This window comes from Arvicanthis niloticus, chromosome 27, assembly GCF_011762505.2.
Source record: "Arvicanthis niloticus isolate mArvNil1 chromosome 27, mArvNil1.pat.X, whole genome shotgun sequence".
In the NCBI taxonomy this organism is placed as follows: Eukaryota; Metazoa; Chordata; class Mammalia; order Rodentia; family Muridae; genus Arvicanthis; species Arvicanthis niloticus.
In genome coordinates, this window is record NC_133435.1 from 18499962 (window position 1) to 18525524 (window position 25563).

A 25563-nucleotide genomic window follows, 5' to 3' on the forward strand; every position below is an offset into this window, starting at 1 on the left:
GGCTACTGACTGGATCAAAGTACCTCTGTGGAGATCCTTTGAGTTTCTGATTGGGTAAGCTGAGGTTTTACCCCCCAGTTTCCAGTGGGCTTCAGTCTGCTTCCTAAGAAGGCAAGGTGGCTGGAGCCTTCTATGGCTTTTCAAGGACTTATTTCAACATACTTATAAGAGAATACAAAAAGAATGAGTTAAAAATCGGAACCAACACGAGGTCTGGAATACCTACATCACTATACTTAAAGGTTACCATAAGCAATCATCACATTAATTAGTGTACTTCAGAAGAACAGAGTCGACAGAACACGCGGGTACGTGAAAGGAAGTATTATGAGGTACTACGTTCAGTCCCTAGAACTCATATAAAGATGGCAGGAGAGAACCATTCCACAAAGTTGAATCTGACTTCCAAATGCTCACTGTGGCACCCAAGCATCAACACACACACACACACACACACACACACACACACACACACCCTCTGTGAAAATCCCACAGAGCTTACGAATACATAGAGGAAAGGGGTTTTCCTTTTTAAATAGCTTCCTCAACTTGAGGTTAGTTATTGGACCACCCGTTAACCACTTCTGTCTTTTAAGTTCCTTTTAACTTTGGAAGCCAGTTTCACAAGGCTCCCCCAGCTTTCTGCTGGGAGAGAGTAAGCACTCCTGCACTCCTGTTCAATGTACGTAAGCACCTGCCTGGTTAACTGTTCCTTATGAGTCTCATTTGCTGGAAAGAAAAGAACTGTGATTCAAATACTGGGATTTGGAATTATTGTTATCAAATGCTTCAGCTCATAATAATCTCATGGGGATTTCTCAACGATCCTATTGCCAATTTCAATTTCTTCCATCATTAAATATTAATACCAATAATGGAATTGACTTTTGATCTTGTTTGAAATAACATGAATGGCCTACTTAAGATTAAATGTAAAAAATATACACAGAGCCAGGTGTGGTGGCACATTTTTTAATCCTGGCTCTCAGAGAGCAGTAACAGGCAGATCTCTGTGAGTTCGAGGACATTCTTAGTTCTACATAGTGAATTCCAGGCCAATTAATGCTACATAGTGAGTCCCTGTCTTATTTTAAAAAATGCAATGAGGTATCAGGAGAAATTATTATCCTAAAAAATAAGAGACACGTTGAATATATTCAGATTTTCTTTTTCTTCTTCCTCCCCGTTTTTTGAGACAGGTCTCACTATGTACCTCTTGCTGTCCTGGAACTCACTATGTAGATCAAGGGGCCTTTAACTCAGAGATCTTCCCCCCTCTCCGCCTTTTGAGTGTTATTACTAAAATGTGGGCCACTACGATTGGCTTTATTCTTAACATCTAAGGACACAGACGTGTGAGTTATAAAGCAAAGGAGTTAATTTTACAACTGCTTGTCTACTTATTTGTGAGACTGGGCCTCCAACCTAGGCCTGTACAAGCTAGAAATCACTCTACTACTAATTGACACTGCTAAGCACGATAGTGTTTAGACTTAAGTAAGCTAACAAACCTGACTATTCAGGAATACTCTATCCATAATTACTTGTTACATCTGTCCTAACACAAATGATAAAATGTGGATTACATATTAACAGACTTCTGACAGCTAATATGAATGAAATGGATTCTGCCAAAGTTCAATAAAATATCATGTAAACAACCAACTGCATTTGATAACACCTATCAACATTTTAGACAGTGACTAGTAATTCAGAATTAATTTAATTCTCTTGGGGAAAATTAAAATAAGATCTATATCTATCTATATATTTATTTATTTTGTAGGTACGTGTGGAGGTCAAAGAACAATTTGCTGGAGTCAGTTGTGTTTTTCCTCCATGGGGCTTTGGGGTCGTCAGGCTTGGTGCCGAGAGAGGGCCTTTACCTCCTTAGCTATCTCGCGGTCCCTGCAATCAGATTTTGAGAGTCGAATTTGCGCACTATTTTGCCACTCTAGAAAAACACGCTAGCATCCTGGCCTGTATTGTATGCTTAGGACGGTGAGTCAGAAGGATGCAGAGTTGGAGGCTAGCCTGGGAGCCACAACAAGCCGCGTCTCAAAACACAGGAGCAGCGGTTATCTTCCCACCCCCACCCTCTCCTCGGGGCCTTTCTGCTGGTGGAGGCTCAGCTATGCAGGTTTGGATGGCTGACTACGCCCGGTGGCTGGCCTTGAAGCCGACACCCCACCAGATTTAGGCCTGCGCATTCCTTCCCGGGCCCCAAGGCGGCTTTCGATCCGCAAGAGCACGCTTTCCAACGTGGCTTTAGGTTGCAGCTAAAACGTCTCATCTGCAGGCGACGCACCAGCGTGGCGGGCTCCGGGGGGAAGACTTGTTGTTGAGCAAAACCGCAAGGTGGTTTCTTTGCGGAAGAGCCACGTTTCCCGGCCCTTCCCCCACCCCCGCTCCACCCCACCCCCGCCGGCTCCGGGGGCTGCGGGCCTCAGCCGCCAACCACCCCAGCCCTCCCCCCGCGCGCGCGTCCCCGGCGCGGGCCTCGCTCCGCGCGCTCCCGAGCAGCTCCTTGTTTCTGGAGTCCCGCCACGCTTGCTCCATCCCAGCCCCCAGCCTCGCGCGCAGCCGCAGAGCGTGTCCCGCCCCTTCCCGCCGCGCGCCCCTGAACCCCCCGCGCGCTCCCGGAGTGGGCCTCCTCCGCCGCAGCGACGCCTCCTCCTCTCCTTTCCTCTCTCGCCGCTGCAGCCCGGGAGGGGTGGTTCGTCCAGCATGAGCTCGGACATGGCAGCCGACGATACGGAGGCCCCAGTGCTCTCGGAGGACGAGGTGCAGGGCGGCTGCGGGCCGCGCGGGGGCTCCTCGTGGCGGGGGTGGCGGGCGATGGGGGGGCCCGGGCTTGGCCGCGCGCTCCGTAGCGGGGCAGGCGGTGAGGGAGAGGCGCGCACGAGGCCGCTGCGGGAGCCGATCCCCCCCGCCTGCTCGCCTCGCTGCTCGGGGCCTTGGGCCTCCCAGGCGGCCCCCGGGGTCCCTGGCTGCCGCCTGGGCGCGCTCACCCTCTCTGGGAGGGCGATGGCTTGGGTGGGGCGGCCTCCGGAGACTCAGCATCCAGCCCCTGCCGCAGCGGGAGCAGACGGGACTTAGCGATTTCCCTACTATGGCTTCCCGAAGGCCAGGGTGGGAGCGAGGGGGTGGGGGATGGGAGTCCTTCGCTCCCGCGGCTAGTGTCGGACGTGGGAGGGAAGTTCACACTTTTGTCTCAAGGCCTTTGTTAGTATTTTCCAAGAACGAAGGCAAACGAGGTATAAATACTTCAAAGAGCCCCGCCGCCCCCGCAGCTGTTGGCTTTGAAAACGGCAGCCCGAGGACTTGCGGCGGGCGAAACCGTCTGCTGCTGCAGTCGGACAAGTTGATCGCGACTTCGCCTCGCGCTCGCTAGAAGTGAGGCCCTCTTGAGGAGGGCGTCCATGGAGCTGGCGGTCGTCTCAAATGGGTGGGGCGTCAGAGACTTCGAAGTGTTTAACAGTGGCCCTTTCAGAGTGCGCGTGTGCGCGTGTGCGTGTGTGTGTGTGTGTGTGTGCATGTGTGTGTGTGTGTGTGAATCCAATCTGCGGGTGCCCGTTACTTAATCTACCCTACCTTTTTATCAAGATTGGACTCAATTAGCTGGAAATTTCCAAACCCCCACCCCCAATTTCTGTCCTTTTCTCAGGTACCTCCAAACACTATTGTAATGGCGCCCTCCATTTTTTTTCCCCATTTCCCCTAAGAGCTTTTTGTTTATACACAGTGGGCACTTTATTAACTAACGTAAGGTAATTATTGCAACATATTTTGAAAACGTGTGTGCGTGTGCGAGTGCGTGTGTGTTGTGGTTAGAATTTAATTTCTTAGGCAATCCTGTTTTTTTTTTTTTTTTTTTTTTTTTTTTTTTTAACATGGATGTGATGGAGGACGTATTAAATGAACTAAGCCAGGCCTAGAGAGAGGGTACTTGAGGTTTTACTCTTGGGAAATCTAGAAAGTTGTTAGTTACGGGGCTGGAGAGCTGGCTCAGTGGTTGAGAGCACTTGTAAAGGACCAGAGTACAGCACTGTGGTGTAGGACAGCTCAGAACCAGTAATTCCAGCTCCAGATCTGATGTCCTTCTCTGGCCTCTGTGGCAGCATCGCGCCACACACACACACACACACACAAAGACTACATTTTTATTTTAAAAGTTGAGAGTAGGTTGGTGATTCCCGGAGCTGGGAAGATCAGTTGGGGGATGAGAGCCAAAACAAAGGCCAGTGAGTGGGTCCTGAGTCACAGAAGCAGTAAGTTCTGTTGGGCTATTAAATGCATGGTGGGCTCAATGCTTATATACTTTGGAATGTTACAAGATGGACTGTAGAGGGGACTTAGTTAAGAGCACTTGCTGGTCTTACAGAGGACCTAGGTTTGGTTCCCAGCACTCATGTGGTGGTTTACAATCATCAGAAATGATGCCCTCGTCTGACCTCTGTGGAAATCAGCCGTAGACACGGTGCACAGAACATGCAGGCAAGATACTTACACAAAAAATAAATAAGCCTTTGGAAAAAAGTCCAGTTCTTGGGTAACATTTAGAATGTGGTGACAGGCAGACAGATGGTTCTAGCTACTCAGAAGCAGCCAGTCTGAGCATAGTGCTGTCCTGGGGCTAGGATGCCTTTCCTATCCCTGCCTGCTGCATACTTACTCAGTGCGGAGGCTCTCAAGTTGGTGTCCTACTCTGGCCTTGGGCTTTCTGACTGTCGCTCCCAGATTTCTTAACTCTCCTTCCAGCAGAGTTAGCTAGTCACAGACTAAATATTGCTAAAGTTACCTTTCTCTGTCTCTTTCTCCCTCTTGGCCCACCAGTATTTGTATTCCAGATTGTCTTTTTCATCTGCCCAGATGAAATAAAGATCTGTGTGGCAGCTGCTAGTGGGTGCTCAGCAGCACCTGGGGCTAGGAGCTCCACCTTTGTAGTAAGGACTTCCTGAACTTACTGAGGGATCTAGATGTACTTCTGAAGAATTTATGACCCAGGGTCTGTTATATTCCCATGATAAAGGTCTAGATGTGGGTTCAGTGACTCAAATTTTCTCCCATCTTTCTGTGTCTACTTTGTGCTCATTAAGGAAGTGAGGTAGGAAGACAGACATGGTTATGAGCATCTTCCACTATGGTGCTAATTGGGTTATTAATATTTACTCAGCAGACGTTCATTAACTGTTCTCTGCACCTTGTGCCAAGTACCAGGGATACAGAGGATAAAAGACTGCCAGCCTCCAAGGAGTTCACTGGTGAAAAAGATAGAAATTGCTTGTTTTGTGGTTGTAGTTGGAAGCTCATTACTGTCATTTGGCATTTATTTTCTGTTTCATCACAAAACCAAATGAGAGCTTGGAACACACACACACACACACACCAAATACCACATGCCACACACACACCACATACGTACACACCACATATACACATACCATCTAACCACACATCACACACATACCACACACACAGAGAACACCAACATCCCCCCTCCCATACACATTTTATTCTTTATTTAATGACGGAAACATGGCAGCTGTGTCATCTCTTGAGCTCAGACTAGTCAGAGTAGGCAGCCTGTTGCTGGTGATTAAAAGTGGTTGGGCTGGGGTGTGGTTTAGTTGATGGAGTGCTTGCCTAGTGTGTCTGAAGGCATGGATTGGCTATCCTGCAATGCATACACCCGATGTATTAGCCCATGCTTTTAATACCAGCATCTGGGAGACAGGCAAGTATGGTTTATATATCAAGGTCCTGAACAGCCAGGCTACATAATGACACCTCTCAGGAAAAAAAAAAGTCAAAGGTCATGTAGCAGCGCATCAGAGCGCACACCTGTCATGCCAGGTGGAAACAGGGCCAGAGGATCACTTGACTGAGACCACCGGAGCTATGGTGTGAGCTCCCATACCCAAAAGTAGGTAGCGGACTCAGACAAATCTGAAAAAAACAGGGAGAAAGATGAATAGAAATGGCGTGGAGCCAGGCAGTGGTGGCGCACGCCTTTAATTCCAGCACTTGGGAGACAGAGGCAGGCCTGGTCTACAGAGTGAGTTCCAGGACAGCCATGGCTACACAGAAAAACACTGTCCTGAATACCCCTCCCACCCCACCCCCACCCCCCAAAAAAAGAAATGGCATGGAATGTAGATAATTGTAGCTTAATCTTACAGAGTGATTAGGCACAGACTCACTGGATGATGGAGGGTATTAAAGCATGCTTAAATTGGCTCTACTACCTCCCACTTTTGGTTGAGTTTTAGTTCTTTTATGCATAGCCTGTGGAAAGAGGTTCTGTTTGCAGAAATTTTACTGTTAAAGCATTACCTAAATGAAGATGCAATATAGTTTACATGGTTTGCTCTGAGGACCACCTAGGATTAACCATGGAAAATGACTCATCACCCTTTTCTTTTTTGAAACAGGGTCTCACTATATAACCTGGAGAATTCTAGGTCAGGCTGACTCAGATCTGCCTGCCTGCTTCCTGTGAGGTTAGAGGTGGGATCAGAGGTGCCAGGCATTTCTCCCCAGTCTTTGGTGGGAGAGAAAGAATGTGGGCCTGGGGATTATTACCAGATGTCCTCTTATGGGACTGGCAACTTTTTAGAGGCTGGGAACTTTCCCAGTTAGCGTCTGTGAGAAGTAGGCTTCCTAATCAGATGTCCTCAGTGAAGATGTGGGCGGGGTTAAAACAGAATGGTATCACTGGCTTTCTCTGCTGACAAGCATACATGTATGCAGAAGGAATTTCTCTATAATAGACTTACAGTGTTGAGGGCTGGAGTGAAGGCTCAGTAGTTAGGAGCACTTACTGCCCGTGTAGAAGACCCGAGTTCAGTTCCTAACACTCATTAGGCAGCTCACATACAAGCCTGTTATTTGAGCTCCAGAGGATCTCCTCACACTCTACTGGCCTCCACAGGGACCCATACACAGATGCACACACACACACACACACACACACATCTAATTAAAAGTAATAAAAGTAAACCCTAACAAAAAGAATGCCAGTGTCTGAGGGCTGGACTTGTAGCTTGGTTGGGTAAGTGCTTGTTTAGCAAAAGCACTGGGTTTATGGGTGTGGTGGTGCATACCTATAATCCCATATGTGGAAATGGAGGCAGGGGGATTAAGGTTCAAAATGCTCCTGACTATATGTATATATGCAGAACATCCTGCGTGTGGGCACACACTCTACTAACTTAGCTATGTCCCCAGCCCTGAATCTTTCCTACTTAAATTCATAAAATATTGTGAATTTATTTTGTGAGATTTATTGTGTGTATTTGTGCCATGGTACATGAATGGAAGTTAGAGGACAACTTATGGGAACCAGCTCTATCATGTGGCTCTCAGGAATTGAACCTGAGTCACCAGGTTTGGCAGCATTTGCCAGGGGCCCTGGAGCCATTTTGCTGACACTCTGTTGTGAACTTTTTAAAATTTCGGTTTTTCAAGACAGGGTTTCTCTGTGTAACTCTGGCTGTCCTGGAATTCACTCTGTGGACCAGGCTGGACTGGAATTCACAGAGACCTGCCTGCCCCTGCCTCCTGAGTGCTGGGATTAGAGGCGTGGGCTACTACCATGCTGTGAATTTTTTTTCTTATGCATGTTGTGTAAGATAGTAATTGGGTGATATTGGTAATGTCTTGTTTTCACATTTCAATATGGGCTCTCAAGTCATTAAGATCACAAAATTCAACGGATTGGAGATTGGAATTATATTGGATTTATATATTACTTTGGAGAAAATAGACAACTTATTAAATATTTTCATCCACAAGCTCAGAGAATATCTCCATTTATTAGTTCTCATGTCCTTTAACAGTATTTTTAAAATTACCCATTGGTTTGTGCATTCTTATTAATTTTCTTTCTGTATCTTGTACAATTTTAAACCTATGTATATGAAAAAATATATATATTGAGACTGGGTCTTACTGTGTAGCACTGGCTGCCTTGGAACTCATGATATACACCTCTTGAGTGCTGGCATTAAAGCCATGTACAGACAGGAAGGGGAAGGCTCTTAATGAGTTATCTGAAGCAGGTTGGACTGTGAACAGGTGGTCTTGATGGTTGTACTTCATGTAAGAAGACTGCAGTCTGTTGTGAGTGGCACACAGCTCTAATAACTTATTCTCACCTGTCTTAGTGTCTTAGTTATTGTCTGAAGAGATACCATGACCAACTGCAAGTTGGGGGTAGAAAAGGCTTTACTTTACACCGGCCACATCATAGTCTATCATAGAAGGAATTAGAATAGGAACTCAAAACAGGGCAGGAACCTGTAGGCAGAAGCTAATGGAGAGGCCACCTACTGGCTTGTTTTTCATTGCTTGCTCAGCCTACCTTAAGGGGTTGCCTGGCCCACAATGGGCTGGGCCCTCTCACATAAATCACTAATTAAAAATACTTGCTTATAGTCCAGTCTTAGGACATTTTCTGTATTGAGGTTCCTTCTCTCATGACAATAGCTGTGTCGAGTTGACATGAAATTAGCACAGTTAGCATGAGTCTAAATAAAAGAGAATGAACACAGCATTACCAGGCTGTGCACCGAGTGTGTGGAAGTTTGCATTATACTGAACTGTCCTACAGACTTTGGAGGCGGGGGTCACAAGCAGTGTTAGAGAAGCTGACTAATGGTCAGCCGGTCTCTATTCTTGACTGGGTGTGATGTGAGAGCTGCTTGAATTCTTGCCTCTGTTTCCCCTTCATGATGGACTGAAGAACTTGTAAGCCAAATAAATAACTGAAGTTGCTTTTTGTTGGGATATTTTTTCCCAGGAGCTGAAATGAATCCAGAATACCTACCCTTTTTTGATTTTAACTATTTATAATCTGTAGGATAGTTAGAGAGGGTATAACAATACAGTCCACAGCTTGGAAACATTTCCTTCACTTCCTTTTGTTTGCAAATGCACAGACAGACACACATTTGCTGAGCCACTTGAGAATAAGTTACAGAATTTGTGCCCTTTTCCCGAGTGTTTTGTTATGTATCGCTTTAGATAGTATAATATTTTTATTAATTTGTTGAGAATTTTATAATAATGTTTTTTTTTTTTTTTTATGGGTATGGGAGTTTTGCGTGGATAAGACAGAAGAGGGTGGCGGATCCCCTGGAAGTGATGTCACAGACACTTGTGAGCCGCCATGTGGATGCTGGGAGTTGAATCCGAATTCCCTGGAAGAGGAGCATGTGCTCTTCACTGCAGATCCATATCTCGAGCTCCACAATGTATGTTTTAAAATTTTTATTTATGTGTATGTTTTGTTTGTATGTATGTCTGTATATGGTGTGTGTTCCTGGTGTCCATGGAGATCAGAAGAGGGCTTCTTCAGACCTTGGAACTGGATTTATAGATAGATGGTTGTGAGCCACCATATAGGTGCTGGGAATTGAATCCAGGTCCTCTGGAAGAGTAGCTAATGCTTTTAACTGCTGAGCCGTGTCTCAGCTGAGGCAGGGAGTCGTTATCTAGTGCTGACTAGCCTGGAACTTACTGTGTAAACCAAGCTGGTCCTGAAATCTTTTAGTGCTGGCTCCAAAGGATTACAGTGGTTTATCCCCACACCTAGCCATATACAATGTAATTTGATGATACTCACCCCACTGACTCCTCCCCCATCTCCCCTCAGATTATACATCTCTTTTAAGACAAGGAGTTTCTCCCATAAGACCTCATTCCACTGTGACATGCAAGATCAGTGGTATTTAACATATCATAGTGTGTTCACTGTTATGAACTATTTAATGAGACTTAAAAAATTACCTTTTCTTAGTTATTACAATGATTATGAGCTTTTGATTTTATGTTATGAACGTGCAACAATGGTACCTTCCTTAGTTACAATTTGTCATTAAATTTTTCTTATAAAAAGGCTAAATTCTGTGTGTAATAACTTGACTTTAGTTCTTTGCTCTTTTGTGTGTATGATCAAATGTATCTAAAAATAGTAAATTTTGTTTTTATTTTTTATATAGCTTTCAATAAGATTACTTATTTTTAAATATTTCATTGATTTTAGTATTCTAGTTACTATTATTAGATAACTTGTAATTATATGAAAATAAAACAACTTTTGTATTTTAGGATGACACACGAGTTGTGAGAGTGAAGGTTATTGCTGGCATAGGCCTGGCCAAGAAAGACATCTTGGGAGCCAGGTAAATATAATGTATGGGCTTGGGGTTTAAAGAAATAGTATTGCTTAGTTTCTTTCTTGAACTTTGATTAAAATGAAAATCTGAGTGATAATAGCAAATTTTTGGGCACAGTGAGATCCTTACAGGTTAGGTGGTTGATTTTTTTCTTGGTTTCTGAATCACTGAATTTCAAAAATTAAATAGTTACAGATTTATTATTGAGTTCTGCCCCGAGAAATTCATAAAATTTTAATTTTCTAAATTCTTTAGCAGATAATTACCACTATAAGCTCTGGGTACAATAGAAAAAATAGCTCTGAGCACCAAATGAGCAGAGCAGGGGAGTGCTGGGCTGGAGCCACATGGGAGGGAAGCTGTGGTGTGGATCCCTTAGAGGTCTCAGTCTGCAGCCAGGGAGAATCACCGTCTGGACTGTGGTGGAGAAGTGAGAAGAACAGATTGGAAGGAAGCGTGGCAATGATGAGGATTCTGGAAGAAAAAGAGTTGGACTCTCAGCTGGTGTCCGAAGATCTGAGTAGAGAGTTATTGCCCAACAGAGTTTGGACCCTTGTCCAAACAACATAGATAAACACAGGAAAATAACAGAACTTGTCCATGGTACAAAATGTAGTCACCTGGCCTGTAAAGAGCCAGGGAAGTGGAACATACTGTCAGTGAGTAAAGAATATGTGAGCAGAATGTGATGGGAGGCAGGCAGGAAGATCTCTGGATTCAAGGCCAGTCTGGTCTACTTAGTGAGTTCCAGGGATGCCAGGGCTACACAGCAAGACACTGTCCAGGAAATAAAAACTGGGTGGAAAAGAAAGAAGAGAGAGAAAGAAAGGAAGGGAGGAAGGAAGGAAGAGAAATGTTCGTGGTCAGTCAAAACATTGGAGGTCTCAGGAATGAAATAGAGATCTAAATAAATAGATAGAAAAATAAATAATAAAATAAGGGGAAAATTCTACAACTAAAATATAATATTTGACATTAAAGTGCTTTGGTTGGCTGTGGTAGCTAAATGGATACATAGATCAAAGATGAACTGAACATAGATTAATGGGTATCATTTACCAATTAGAAGATGATAAAGAAGAAAGGTCTGTTTTAACTACATTCTAGAAAAAGCAGAGAGCTAAATAATGAAATAAAATATTTTTAAAGAATAAGTGTCTTAAGTTTGGAAAACAATCAGTGAAATATACAACTGGGCTGGAGAGTTGGCTCAGCGATCCTGTATCCCTCTTACTGAGCAAGATTCCCAGGAAACTGCCTGTGACCAACTCCAGGGGATCTGGCGCCCTCATGTGGCCTCCACAGACACTGCACTCACATGTACACACACAACTTAAATCTTTTTAAAGAAGAAATGTTAAAGCAGGTTAAAGCTCCTGGTGACGAGAAAGGAAAAGAGCATCAGAAGCAATAAATGCCTGGAATCTACAGATACTTTTTTTTTAATTAAAAGTTTTATTTTTGTGTGTGGGTGTTTTGTCTTCATGTATGTGTATGTATGCTTTATGTCCATAGAGGTCAGAAGAGGGTACTGAGTCTCCTAGAACTGGAGTTATAGATGGCTGTGATCTGCCATGTTTGTGCTGGGACTCAAACTTGGGTCCCTTGCAAGAGCAGTTAAGTTCTTGACCTTATACAGGGCCCATTGGAATCAGAACTCAGAACCTTGTCTTAACGGATTCATATTATAGATTAAAAGAATACCCATGGGAATTACAGCATAAAGGACGGGGTGTGTGTGTCTGCTGTGAACCTGTGTGAAAGAATGGTATAGTGGAAAGCATAGGCAAATGAACCAGTAAGGGTACAAAGTAGAAAACACACACCAGCCACCCATCTACAGTGATGGAAAGAATTTAAGTTTTGTAAGAGTAGAAATTTGGAGGGTTTTTGTTGTTTTGTTTGTTTGTTTGTTGACAGTTTGACTACAGCCCTGGCTATCTTGGAGCTTGTTCTGTAGACTAGGCTGACCTTGAACTCAGCAATCTACCTGCCTCTCCCTCAAGTGCTGGAATTAAGGGCATGTGCCACCACCACTGTAGCAATGCAAGCATAATTTTACACCATAGCTGTAAAGGCAGAAATTTTAAAATGAAATTCATGAAACAATTAAAAGGCCAGCACAAAAATTTTTTTTAAAGGGACAGGACAAGGGAAGGAAAACATGAGCTAATATACTTGTATCCAGTCATATAACAATTACAGTCATGAACGTGAAACGTTAATGGAGAGAAGTAAACGCCAGGTGGAAATTAGAAAATCACTAAACCTGGTGACTCTTGTCTGTAATTCTAGCATTCGGGAGGATTTTGAATTTTAGGGCTGGCTTAGCTACATAGTGATACCTTCAAGAATCAAGAGCTGAAGTGGTCTGTGTTGAGTCCCTGGTGGTGAGGGATAGGGGGGCCATGGGGCAGGGAGAACAGAGTGAAGTAGAGGGTGTGTTGGCAACATTGAAAGGGATGAAGAGACAGCTGTGCTATAGGTGTTCTTCCCTCAGGGTGAGGCATGCTTGCTTCATTCTAGAGGACTAGATTTGCGAGCACCTACGTCAGCTGGCTTATAACTGTAAATTCAGCTTCCAGAGATCCAACCTCTTGTGGCTTTGGCAGGCACTACATGTACACGTAACAGAGGCATATATTGTATGCACATAAGTAATGAAGCAGCTCTTTAAAAAACATATATTTAAGTACAGTGATACAGCTAAATTGGGGGAAATGAATGCAAAAATTGTTTGATAAAGATTACAGTGAATATGAGCCAGGCAGTGGTGGCTCACATCTTTAATTCCAGCTATCAGGAGGCAGAGACTAGTGGGTTTCTGAGTTCAAGGCCAGCCTGGTCTGTACAGAGCATTCTAGGATGTCTAGGGCTACACAAGAGTAACCCTGTCTCGACAAAACAAAACCAACAAACAAAAGTAAAATCTGATATAATACGGGTAAAATAACACAAAAGTATTATCAAATGTTTCACAACGATAATAAAATCACTGGGAATACATTTTTGACTGCAAAATAGATGTTCAAATGTACACAGTACATTGACATTCATGGGCCTTGTGAGGAGGATTATATACCTTGCTGCCTGATAATATTATGGCTCAGTGTGTCAACCAAACTCGTTTGTTGTTCACAGTCTGTATGATTCAGAAGCCCCTGGAATCTTTACCTTTATCCACTGTTACAGGTCTCACGAAGTAATTCTTCAATATTTGTTTCTAATTTGGTTATGAGGTCTCAAGGGGATGTCTGTAAACTCTAGAACCGTCCTCATAATGCTCCAGAGATTTCATTGCATTTTCAGATCCTTTTTGTGGTTCTTCATCCGGTGGTAGAACCTCAAGTCATCACATGTGCCTCAGGAGATTTGTATGTCTTGGCCAATGGCCTGTGACTTTGATCTGATCTGGGTCCAGGCAAGTTTCCATGAAGGAAACCCATTTCCAGGACAGAAGTTGGGTTCAGAAGTCATTCAGGTGAACACAGAGTGGGCAACTCAACAAAATCACAGAAACCGTAACTGAATAGACCTCAGGAGAAAATGTGCCTCAGTAGGGACGTGGCATCTGGGGAGCCCCAGGAATGTTTTAGCATATGTTGGTGAGAACATTCAGGTATTGCCCGTGTGAATTTCTAACTGATGAGTTTAGAGCAAGCTGCCATGAGTTTTGTGCCGTCAGAGAAGTAGTCACCGTGATATAGCTGCATAGTCCACAGCGAGTGTGGCTTCAGTGGGTGCTCAAGTATCTACTGTGATTTGTGATCCCAGGAGGTAAATACATAAATACTGAGGAAAAGAAATAGAAAACACACTCACTCTCTCTCTCTCTCTGTGTATAAACGTGCACATGACATGTAGATCGACTTTGTCAGTTTTCTCCTTCCACTTGAGGGTTCTGGGGGATATTAAACTCAAGTTGTCAGTTCAGTCTGATCCAGCTCACCGACCCAAGAATGTGACCATAATGTACTGTACACTTAAAGACCTAACAGAAATCTCAGATTCAAGATTTGTACCACAGTAAAGAAACAGTCATATACCTGTTGAGATCTGTAGTTTTAACTATCTTATTTATCTTATAACTTACAGTAATATAGTATAATTATCCTATAGTAATATAATAAAAAATTGAATTAAAAATGAGCAGAACCACTGAATGGGACAAAATATAAGTGTCTAGATGGCAAGCTATCTGCGTTAGAGTTAGTGGAGTTATTATCTTTTTTTTTTTTTTTTTTTTTTTCTGAGACAGGGTCTCATGTAGCATTGGTGGCTTGGAACTCACAGAGATCTCTGTCTGCCTCTGTCTCCTAAGTGCTGGGGTTAGAGGCATGTACCACTGTAACCAGTGATTTTTACAGTTTGTATTGATATTATATAATTGTAGAAATATGGATGAGATTAGAAAGGGGAATGTAGATGAACAGGAGGCCAGGAGAGACTACCTTAGGGAAATCAGTTTGAAATTTGCAGATAACAGTAAAGGGGCTTAAGAAAGACTGAGGGTGGAGCTGGGCTGTAGCTTGGCTTGCCTAGGATGTACAAGGTCCTGGCTGTGAACCACAAAAATGGGTTGTGATGCAAGTCTGTAATCCAACCGTGTTGGAGGGAGGCAGGAAAATCAGAAGGTCAAGGCCCTTAGCTACGTAGAGAGTTTAAGGCCAGTGTGGCCTACAGGATGGCCTGTCGGGGGACAGGAAGAGAAAGAAGAAATTTAGAATGGTGTAAGAAACCAGACATGAGTATTTCAAGGCATTTTCAGAATAGATCTGAGAACAGAGACAGACCATGGTTCTCAAGAGCTGTGAGAGGCAAAAGGGAGTTGCTGTCGCTGTGTTGAGTGCTGTAGCCTCAGCCCCCACCCTCTCACTACTGTGTAGTCTGTACAACTTGGAGAAAAGGATAATAGCTGACCCTGATCCACAAAAGCTGTTTTGAGCACTGTTTGATGTGGAGTAATTGCTGTTGTAAGTTATTACCAACTGTTCTCTTGTAACTTTAACTGAGAAAGGAATAAAAGACATGTTCTGCTTTGTTAGAGGAAGGACTTAATGAGTCAGGAATAGAGGAGTTTCAAAATGTACTGCTAGACCTAGGAAGGCTAGGAGGACAGAGGAGTTGGTGAAATGGGCTTAATGGGGCTGTCTGAGGTGGGTCATGCTGGACAGGAGAGCCTCAGTCTCTGTGCTTCAAAGCCCTGTGTCCCTAGGTTGTCCTCTCCCTGTCTCCCTTCAGTAGGGTTTCTGGGGCTGGAGAGATGCAGAGAACTTGAGTTCTGTTCTCAGTGTCTATCTTTGTTAGTTAGATGGCTCTGTAACTGTAGCTCCAGAGAATCTGACACCTCACTGACCTACATGGGCATCTGCATGCATACACACACACTTATAAACATGAAAAAAAAAAAGTCTCAAAAAATGGAAGGGCTTCTTTAACATCTCTTTTGTTTGATTGGTTTGAGACATGGATTTAACCATGTAGCTCTGGCCGGCCTCATTCATAGTGAGCTGCTTTCCTCTGCCTTCTGATTGCTTGGATTAAAAGGTGTGCCTCACTGTGCTGAGTAAGATGTAATTATTTTTAACTGCAATTTTTCAAAATATCTAAAACATTTGTAAGAATGATTAAGAAGTCTGTACTCTAAATCTTTTTTTCACTATTTACTATCATTGTTTTTTGTCTTATTGATTTCTTTGTGAGTTCCATATTGTGCATCCCAGTCTGTCATCTGTCATATGAGGGAATGGGGATTCCCTCATATTCATTCTTCTCCCCAAAATAAAAAACATGCAAGCAAACAACAACAAATATCATGGACACCATCTCATCATGGAAGCTGTGCTGTGTCCCACAGTACACCCTTTTGTCCACATGTCTTCACTGCAAATGTTCATTGCAGTGAGTCATTGGCCTGTTCAGGATGCTGTCAATATTGGATCCTCATCAGGACTCCTCCCAGTTCTTGCTGTGTGTCATGAAGATCCTGCAGCTTTGGAACAGCAGGGCTGGCCTTTTCACGTGTCTCAGCCAGTCTCAGATGACAGATTTTGGGGTGGACCAATTCAGAGCCCTGGATCTGGGCCTGGGTGGTAGCTGAGTTGGTCAGCCCACCAGCTTCTCCCTTGTCTGCACACCAAGGCAAGGTTTTTAGCACTGCTCTCAATGGCCACTCAATGCAGGGTCCCAGGGCTGGCTCTACTGCTTCCCAGTCCAGGCATGGGGCCCTCTCCCAAATGCTGCACTCTAAGTCTTTGTCCATTGTACTGATGTGGTAATTAAAGTTTTAAACAAAGTGTAAGTTTTTATAAATGCTTATGGTGTGTACAGATCCATGGTTTTTCAGGGTACAAAATAATAGAAATAATAGAACTGAAAATTGATAAATTTGAACAGTTGGACTAAACTACTACTAAAACAACTTTGTTTTTAACTTTTAACAGTGATCCTTATGTAAGAGTGACATTGTATGACCCAATGAGTGGAGTCCTTACCAGCGTGCAGACAAAAACTATCAAAAAGGTTAGATTTAGCCAGCTTCCAAATATTTTTAATAAACTTTGTATTTTCTATGGCAGGCTATTTTAAGAAATAAATTATGTTTATTGTCTTTTAGTCTTTGAATCCAAAATGGAATGAAGAAATACTGTTCAGAGTAAGTATCATTTTATTTTATTAAGAAAGATATTTTTCCTTTGTAGGTACCATTTGCAAGTACTCATGTGTAAATGAGTGCTCATGTAAGTGCGCATTCACAGTTGTCTAAGTGTGTGTGTGTGTGTGTGTGTGTGTGTGTGTGGAAATGCATCGGACACTGTGCGGTCAGAGGCCATCTCTGTGGACTTGCCTCTCCTTCCACTTTTGGGTCCTGGGACTGAAACTCAGGCTCTAGGTTTACATAACAAACTCTTTCATCAGCTGAGACATGGATTCACTGGATTCAATTTTTTTTAAATATATATTTTCTTGAGATTTTATTTTTTTATGTATATGAATATATTGTCGTTCTCTTCAGATATACCAGAAGAGTGAACTGGATCCCATTACAGATGGTTGTGAGCCACCATGGTGGTTGGTGGGAATTAGAATCAGGACCTCTGGAAGAGCAGTCAGTGCTTTTAATCACTGAGCCATCTCTCCACCCTGGATACAAAATTTTTGAACGAAAATTTAAAATTTTTTTCTGAGACAGTCTCATTGTGAATCTTGGTTGTTCTGGGACTAATTCTATACACTAGACTGGCCTTGAACTCAAGAGATTCACCTGTCTCTGCTCTATGAGTGCTGGGATTAAAGATGTGTACCACCACGCCCAGGCACCCAGAGAAAAATTTTAAGATCTAAAATCATGGGTTGGAGAGATGGCTCAGAGATTAAAGGCACTTGTTGTTCCCACAGAGGACCAGAGTTAAATTCCTAGCACCCAAATGATAGCTTACAACCATCTGTTACTACAGTTCCAGGGGATCCAGTGCCCGTTCTTACCTGTGAGTATACCAGCACACATGCACCTGTATACATACAGGAAAACCAAATCTTCAAAGAGAGTTAAAATTAGGAAACCTGATGATAGTAGGAACCATTAATCTTATTGTGAAAGATAAATACAGTGTGGTCGAGTGGTTAAAGGCCATTGAGAAAGACACTTGGTGTGCTCTTGGCGTACTTTAGTGGAAAGACTTCAGTGGCTAAGTAAGTGTGGCTCTTGCACACCCTTTCTTGACCTTCCAGCCTTGTTAACTCACCCTACCTCAGGTACCAGCCCTGCTCTTCTAGCTCCCAGGAGATTCTGAGGGACAGAGATTCTCCAGCCCTTTCTGTTCCCTGCAGGGTGAATGTCCATTTCCACAGTCTCTTGCCTTGTTCATTTCTGCTTATATATTCCTTAAAATAGGTTTTTGGTGCCTCCGTTTCCCCTTTGTCTATGGGCACACACATGGCCAGTGTTTTAAAAATAGATCTTTTCATTTTGTTTCTGCTTTTTCAATATACTTTCCACAGCTCTGGTCTTGCTCACACCCCAGCTCACAACTCAGCTGCCAGGCCTGTCTGCTCTCCTACCTTTGATGCAATGTGCTTCTGAGTAAATCTTTATTTAAAAAAGTGGGTGGGTGCTAGGAAGATGGTTCAGCAGTTAAGAGCACTGACTGTTCTTCCAAAGGATCTGGGTTTAGTTCCCAGCATCCACAAGGCAGCTCTCAGCTGTTGTGAACCAAACTGCTGGTTCCAGGGTATCTGAAACCTCACATAGATATACATGCAGACAATACCATAGTGCATAAAATTAAAATAAATAGATCATTTAAAAAATTGTTTGTCGCCGGGCGGTGGTGGCACACGCCTTTAATCCCAGCACTTGGGAGGCAGAGGCAGTTGGATTTCTGAGTTCGAGGCCAGCCTGGTCTACAGAGTGAGCTCCAGGACAGCCAGGGCTATACAGAGAAACCCTGTCTGGAAAAAAAAAAAATTGTTTGTCTGTGGCTGCAACTGCATCTGTAGGCTTCTGTGAAACCCTGTGGTTTTAGTCCGGGAAAAGAGAAGGAGGAGTTGCTGCAGTAGACACATGGGTCTCTGAGTTCCAGTGCAGTGCCAGCAAGGTGCTTCTGGTGTTTGTGTTCAGAGGAAGAGCTTGGTCTTCTGTTCAAGATATCAGAACTAGCTTTTGAAACCAGAAATGTCTCAGAACTGGTTAGATTCATTCCAAGAAAAGTGAAACTAACTATTGGTTTTGCTCTTTGAGCCTGAGGCTGCTGTCGGTCTTGGCTGGTTTCCGTGCATGTGTGTTGCTTAGGAGAATTTTCAGAGTCATCCCAAGGGGCTCAGTTGCTTATTTAAAATGTATTATTACTTAGCTTACTGTATTTTGCTTAGAAATATGTGCATTTTTCAGCAAACCAACATTTTTTGCACACCTGTTCTTGTTTTGTTTTATTTCGGGACAGAGTTTCTCTGTGTAGCCCTGGCTGTCTTGGGACTTGCTATGTAGACCAGGCTGACCTCAAACTTAGAGACCTGCCAGTCTCTATCTCCTAAGTGCTGGGATTAAATCCATGCAGCACTACCACCTGGCTGTTTATTTACTTATTTTTTTTAATTTATATAATTAACTGTTATTCATTGTATTTATTATATTTACTTTACTTTTGATAATATTTCCTTGTTAATGAAACTATTAACATAAGGATGCTACAGAGATGAATGAACTAAAAACTAGAATTCACCATCTCTTCTTGTTTTGAGATTACTTCTTTGTTCTTGCTTTTTAACTATAAGAAAATGTGAGCATTGACTAAAAATATCCTTGATGACTTCAGAGTATAAAACAATGTTTTCTTTCAATTAATTTTTCAGGTTGACGTATAAAATACATTGTTCCATAATGGCGTATTCAAGTATTTGTCATCATTCTTTGTTCTGGGTTATCCTGTCCACTGGCCTCTGCAGTGCTCCCTTCCTCCCCCAGTTCCTCCCCCATCTTCTGCTCTGCTTTCTTGCTGCAGAGCTTCTGTTGCCCTCTCCATTCCCTGCCCAGCTTAGGCTCTCTTCCTTTCCTGTCGTGGTCCCACGACTAATTTTGTGACCTAGACATATAAATAAATATACACATGCAAGTTTTGCATAGAAGAGAAAACATACAGTATTTGTGTCTTTCTCAGTGGCTTTTTTCACATACTTCTAGTTGTATACATTTTCTTGCAAATGCCATGTTTTCAATTTTCTTACTGATTGCATAAGATTCCACTGTGTGTATGAACCACATTTTCAACAGATGTCCACTCATCTGTTGATGTCGCTGTTGACTGAGACAGCAGTAAATGTGGATGTGCAGGCATCTCTGTTGTACATTAACTTATTGGGTATGTACTCAGTATTAAATTTCAAACTGGGGACCAGCTGAGATACCTATTGAACATACCAAAGTGGACCTCTTATTCAGCTTCTCCCTGCATCTCTCTCAGTGTTGTGCTGTGCTTTCCCCAGACTTCCTTTCCTATATAATCCAGACATTTTTGTTTTCTGCCTCCTGGGACCTTTGGCCCCCTGGCTGCTATACTTGATTCTTTTCTATTTCTTTTTCTCTCCCTCTTTCCATATGTTTTAGAGTTGTGACCACTCTTGGATCTCCCATATGTTTCTGCCTCAGCTATGCCTCCCTTTTATCTATAATAAACTTTCCCTTCCACCATTCCCAGGAGCGATCATGTTCTGACCTTTCCTTTTTATTTCTGTTTTTCATTTACCCAAGAGTGTTACAGCTGGATCAAATGGTAGGTCTATTTTCAATTAAAATTTTTTCTGTTTTCAGGTTTTAAAAAAAGTTTTTAGATTCATTTATTTTATTATATTTGTATGAGTGTTTTGCTTGCTAGAAGAAGGTGATGGGTTCCTTGGAACTGGAGTTACAGATGGTTGTGAACCATTGCGTGCTGCCAAACCTGATCCTCTGCAAAGCTGCAAGTACTCTTAGCCACTGAGACATCTCTCTTAGTCCCCGTGATGGATCTCCATACTGCTTCCTGTTTGTGTCCTCACAAGTTTACACTCCCACCCTCAGTGAACAAGGGATCTTTTTTCTTTTATCCTCTCTGGCCTTTGTTTCTTGACATCAGTCCTTAGCCTGGGGTGGGATAGAATCCCCAAGCAGTTCTCATTTGCATTCCCTGCTGGCTAAGAATGTATGTATTGGCCATTGTGTTTCTTCTTACTGATTGAAGAAGTTGATTCTTTTAGAGTTTAATTTTGGGGCTCTTTTTATGTGTGAGGTATTAGTGTCCATTTGACATGCAGCTGGCATACATTACCACTCTGCAGGTTCTCGTCAATTTTTTTTTTTTTTTTTTTTGCTGTACAGAAGGTTTTAAATTTCATATCCCATTTGTTGATTTTTTTTTCTTTGCCTATAGTATGTTCCCAGGCAGTTTTAACATTTCAGAGTTTACATTTAAGGTCTTTGGATTTTTGAATTGATTTTTGTGTAAGATAGGGGATAAGGATCTGGCTTCATTCTCCTACTTTGGAAGTCCACCAGGATTAAAGCAGCCATGTCTTCTCCACAGTTTTCTATAGTTTAGTCAAAAATTGGCTGGCTGTGTTATTTGGGTTTATTTGTGGGTCCTTTACCTGCATGCCGGCTTTGGTGTTACTAGTATGGTGGGGTTTTTTTGTTGTTGTTGTTGTTGTTTTCTTACTGTGTAGTATTGTTCTTCTGCTAAGGATGTTACATTGTTCTACTAACCATTGATATAGCTGTTTGAAGTCTTTATTTCCAAGTGAGTTTTAGGATTTTTTTTCTAGTTCTTTGAAGAATTTCATTGGAGTTTTGATAGGGATTGATTTTGAAGTTTGCTTTTGGTAATAGCCATTTTTACAATATTAAATCTAGTCTCAGTGGGAGATTTTTTTTTCCTGTATTGTATTCTGTAATGTCTTCAGTCTCTTCAGTGTCTTGAACTTTTCATTGGAGGGGCTTTCACCTCATATGTATTTAAAATTTTTAGTTAGATTATTTATTTTATTTTAGGTGTATGAGTGTTTTTCTTGCATGTATGCATTTAAAGCACACGTGTGCTTGGTGCCCGTAGAGGTAGAAAGAAGGCCTTGGATCTCCTGGGACTGATGGTGAGCCACCGTGTGTGTAGGTGTAACCGCTGAGCCCTCTCTCTAGCCCCACAGGTTTCTGTTTTTTTTTAATTTTTCCCAGCGAGTGTTACTGTTGTAGGTGCTGCTTTGCTGAAAGTGGTTATCAGATTTTAAGAATCTTCTGGTGGAGTCTTAAGGGCCTTTTAAGTAAAGGATGAGTTATTGGCAATAGCCATAATTGGACTTCTTTTGTTTGCGACCTTTTCTTTCTTCCTCTTACTGCCGAGACTTCTAGCCCTGAATTGAATAAGCATGTGGGAAAGTGGGAACATTTGTCTCCCGAGAGATTTTAGAGATTATGCTATTGGTTTCTCCCAGTTGAACATAATGTTAGCTAACATTTGTTGTGACAGCCTTTATCATGTTAGGGTATGTTCTTCCTACTCCTAGTTTCTTCAGGGAACTTTTCCAAAGGCCTTTCTGCATTGATTGAGTGATTTATTGGTTGAGGTCTATTTATGTTCTGATTAAGCTCTCATTGATTTGCACAGCTTGAGCCAACCTTGCATCTCTGGAATGAAACTAGCTTGGTTGTGGTGCACACTGTTTATATACTTTTTGGTTTCCAGGAATTTTAGTGAGTTGTGTGTGTGTGTACATCAGGGTATTTGGTCTTTAGCTTTCTTTGTTTTTTTCTTGTTTGGATTTGGTTTTTGGTATTGTAGAATGAGGTTAGTAGTGTTCCTTCCCTTTCTACTGAATAGAACAGATTAAGGATCATTGATAACTCACTTTCCTTCAAGGTTTATCTGAATTCATCACTGGGTCTGTCCTGGGCCTTCTTTGTCAGGTGACTTTTTATTACAGCTTCCGTCTTGATCATGGAGCTTAAGGTACTAATCTTGATTTAATTTTAGTAGGTCAGATATATTTAGAAATTTATCCATTCCATATCAAATTTTTGTTGGATTGTAAGTTTATTTCAGATATTTCTCATTTAAAAAATATTTATTTTAGTGTATGTGTATGCATGTGTGTACACTCATGTATACTGCTGGTCAGAGGACAGCTTAAGAGAGCCAGTTTTTTTCTGCTACCATGTTTACTCCAGAGACCAAACTCAGATCATTAGGCCTACATGTTTTTTTACCTGCCAACCTTTATATCTCATCAGCACTTTTCTGAGTTCAAAAAAAAAATTTATTTTTATTTTTAATTATGGGTAGGTGTATGTGGAATTGAATGCAGCCTCTACAGAGGCCAGAGTGTAGGATCCCCTGGAGTGGCAGTTACAACCAGTTGTGAGCCACCTTATGTGAGCCTGGACGAGCAGCAAATGCTTTAACATTGAGCCATCTGAAGCCCACTCCTCCTCTTAGTATAAACACCCATTCCTGTAGACTTCCTTGTATACCTGCCCTGGTTGTGCCCCCAAGGTTTTGATAAGGTGTGCTCCCATTTTCATTTATCTCAAGAAACTTTCAGTTTCCTCCCCGATTTCTTTAATGATATACAGGTTATTCAATAACTTGTCAGTCTCAGTGTATTTGTGTAATTTCTCTGGGTGTTCTTTTTCTTGATTTCTTTTTAATTTCTACTAGAATCTGATGAGATATAAGAGGTTATGTTGATTCTTTTGTATTTAGTTCAACTTCATTCATGGCCTAGAATGTGATCTGTATTAGAGATGGCTCTATGGGCTGCTGACAAGACATACTGCGTGTTCTATATCTTTTATGTGGAGTGTTCTGTAGCCATCAGCTGTAAGTCAGTTTGATCAGCTGTGTAGTGTAACTCTTGACCTTTCTGTGTTGACTTTTAGTTTGGATGACTTATCTAGGGATGAGAGTGGGGACTGACCAAGCCACCCACTGTCACTGAGTCCTGTCTGAGATACCCTTTCATGTTTGTTCTGTGAAATTGATAGCCTCAGTATTTGCTGTAAATATAATTATAAGTATCAACATCCTCTTGATGGATTGTTTCCATATTAATGCAGTCATTAAAAAAACCAAAATAAACACCCCAGATCTTCTGACTGATTTTGAGTGAAGCCTCCTTTGTAAGATAAACTGGTGCCAGCTTACTTTTGGGTTTCAATTCCCTGGATAGACTGGCTCATTCTTTGTTGCATGAAGGATGTGGGCTTTTTGTTTGTTTTGTTTTAGAAAACAGATAATTACATTTTGTTTTTAAAACCAGTTAGGCAGTCTGTGACTCTATTGATGAGTTGAAGCCATTTACTTATAAGGTTACATGTACAGATACTTGTAGTTTTATGGTTGTTTTTTGGTTGGTTGGATTACTCTTTTTTTACTTCCTGTTAGTATTGGGTTTGCTTGTTACCTGTGCATTCCTTCCTAGCTTTTTGTTGTTCACCTGTCCTCTCATGAAGTCATCATTTCCTGTAATGCTGCCTTGATGAGATCATAAATTGCTTGTATGGAATTGTCCTTATTTCTCTACCAATCAATGTAAAAAGACAGTTTTGTGGGTACAGCACGTATGTTCAGGCCTTAAAATGTATCATTCCCCGCTTTCCTGGTTCTAAGGCTTGCTGGTGAGAGACCTGATGTTATTAGGTGAGCCTTTTTTCTCACTACTTTTCATACTGATTCTTTGTATTTGTGTGTATGGGTGGCTTACTTACTGACACCGGTTCTCTTTGATTTGGATGTCCTAGGTAGACAGTCAATCTGTCATTGTTTCACCTCTGCTTGGATTACAGGTGTCTGCTACATATCCAACTTTTTATGGAGATTCTGGGATTGATTTTATTTTTATTTATGTGTATGAATTTGTGTCTGTGTAAGTATGTGCATGTGAGTGTATGTTTCTAAAGATGCCTTAGATCCTCTTAGAATTGGAGTAAGATGGTCATAAGCTGCCATGTGGTTCTGGGCATTGAACCCTAGCCCTAGAAGAGCAGTGGTCAGTGCTCTTTGATGCTGAGGGCCCCTCTAGCCTCTGATTGATTGATTGATTTTTTTTTTAAATGTGCATTTGGTGTTTTTGCTTGCATGTACCTCTGTGTGAGAGTGTCAGATCTCGGAGTTATAAACAGTTGTGAGCTGCCATGTGGTTGCTAGGAATTTAACCCAGGTCCTCTGGACCTCTCTCCTGGAAGGGCATTCAGTGCTTTTAACCGGTGAGCGATCTCTCCTGTTCTGATCTGTTGAGTTTTTAATTTCCAACATTTCTCTCTTTTTCCCCTCAAAATCTGAATTTTCTTGCTAAATGATTCTTCCACATCTATTTCACCCACATTGCTGGATTTCTCTTTTGTTGAAATAGATAATATGTGGGATGCAATTGGCAGTTCTCATAAATTTGTCTATGTGCATAAAGTGAGCCAGTGACTTTAATGATACATACTATCAAAACTCACTTAAGTAGAAATAGGTTGTCCAAATAGTCTCTTAAAGTAATTGACTATTTAAGTTAAAAGCATTTAGCTAAGAATAGTTTGATCCCAGTAGTTCCACTGTTGAATTCTGTCATACAGTCTACACAGTGTTGTATGTAAAATTTGAAGATGAGGGAGTATGTTGCAATTTATTTATGAAACCAGTAGTACTCTCTTACCAAACCAGATGAAGACCATAGAAGAATAGAAGTGGACATCATTGGTGTTCTAGCTTCATTTCTGTTCTTTAAGTCAGACATCTTTGTGTAACCACAGTATCAGAAAATAGCACTTAATGTGATTTCTCCTATCTCTTATGGATTTCAGTACCTTTTAAGTAGGTAGGAGAGAACTTAGTAGATCCTTGAAGGAAAGCAATAGATTTTGCTTACCACA

The 25563-nt window shown here is 42.1% G+C and overlaps 1 protein-coding gene across 2 annotated transcripts in view; it reads left to right on the forward strand.

Annotated features, from left to right (window-relative positions):
* Positions 1 to 2616: 2616 nt before the first annotated feature.
* Nedd4 (NEDD4 E3 ubiquitin protein ligase) overlaps positions 2617 to 25563 on the forward strand; it is an 84905-nt gene continuing 61958 nt past the window's right edge. Inside the window, exons 1-5 of one of the 2 annotated variants that reach the window (XM_076926276.1) lie at positions 2617 to 2783; positions 9092 to 9257; positions 10114 to 10187; positions 16625 to 16703; positions 16798 to 16836. In XM_076926276.1, coding sequence (XP_076782391.1) covers positions 2728 to 2783; positions 9092 to 9257; positions 10114 to 10187; positions 16625 to 16703; positions 16798 to 16836 — 414 coding nt within the window. In that variant the 5' untranslated portion in view covers positions 2617 to 2727. Of the gene's footprint in view, positions 2785 to 9091; positions 9258 to 10113; positions 10188 to 16624; positions 16704 to 16797; positions 16837 to 25563 lie in introns of both variants that reach the window. The other variant, XM_076926275.1, reaches the window with a different exon arrangement.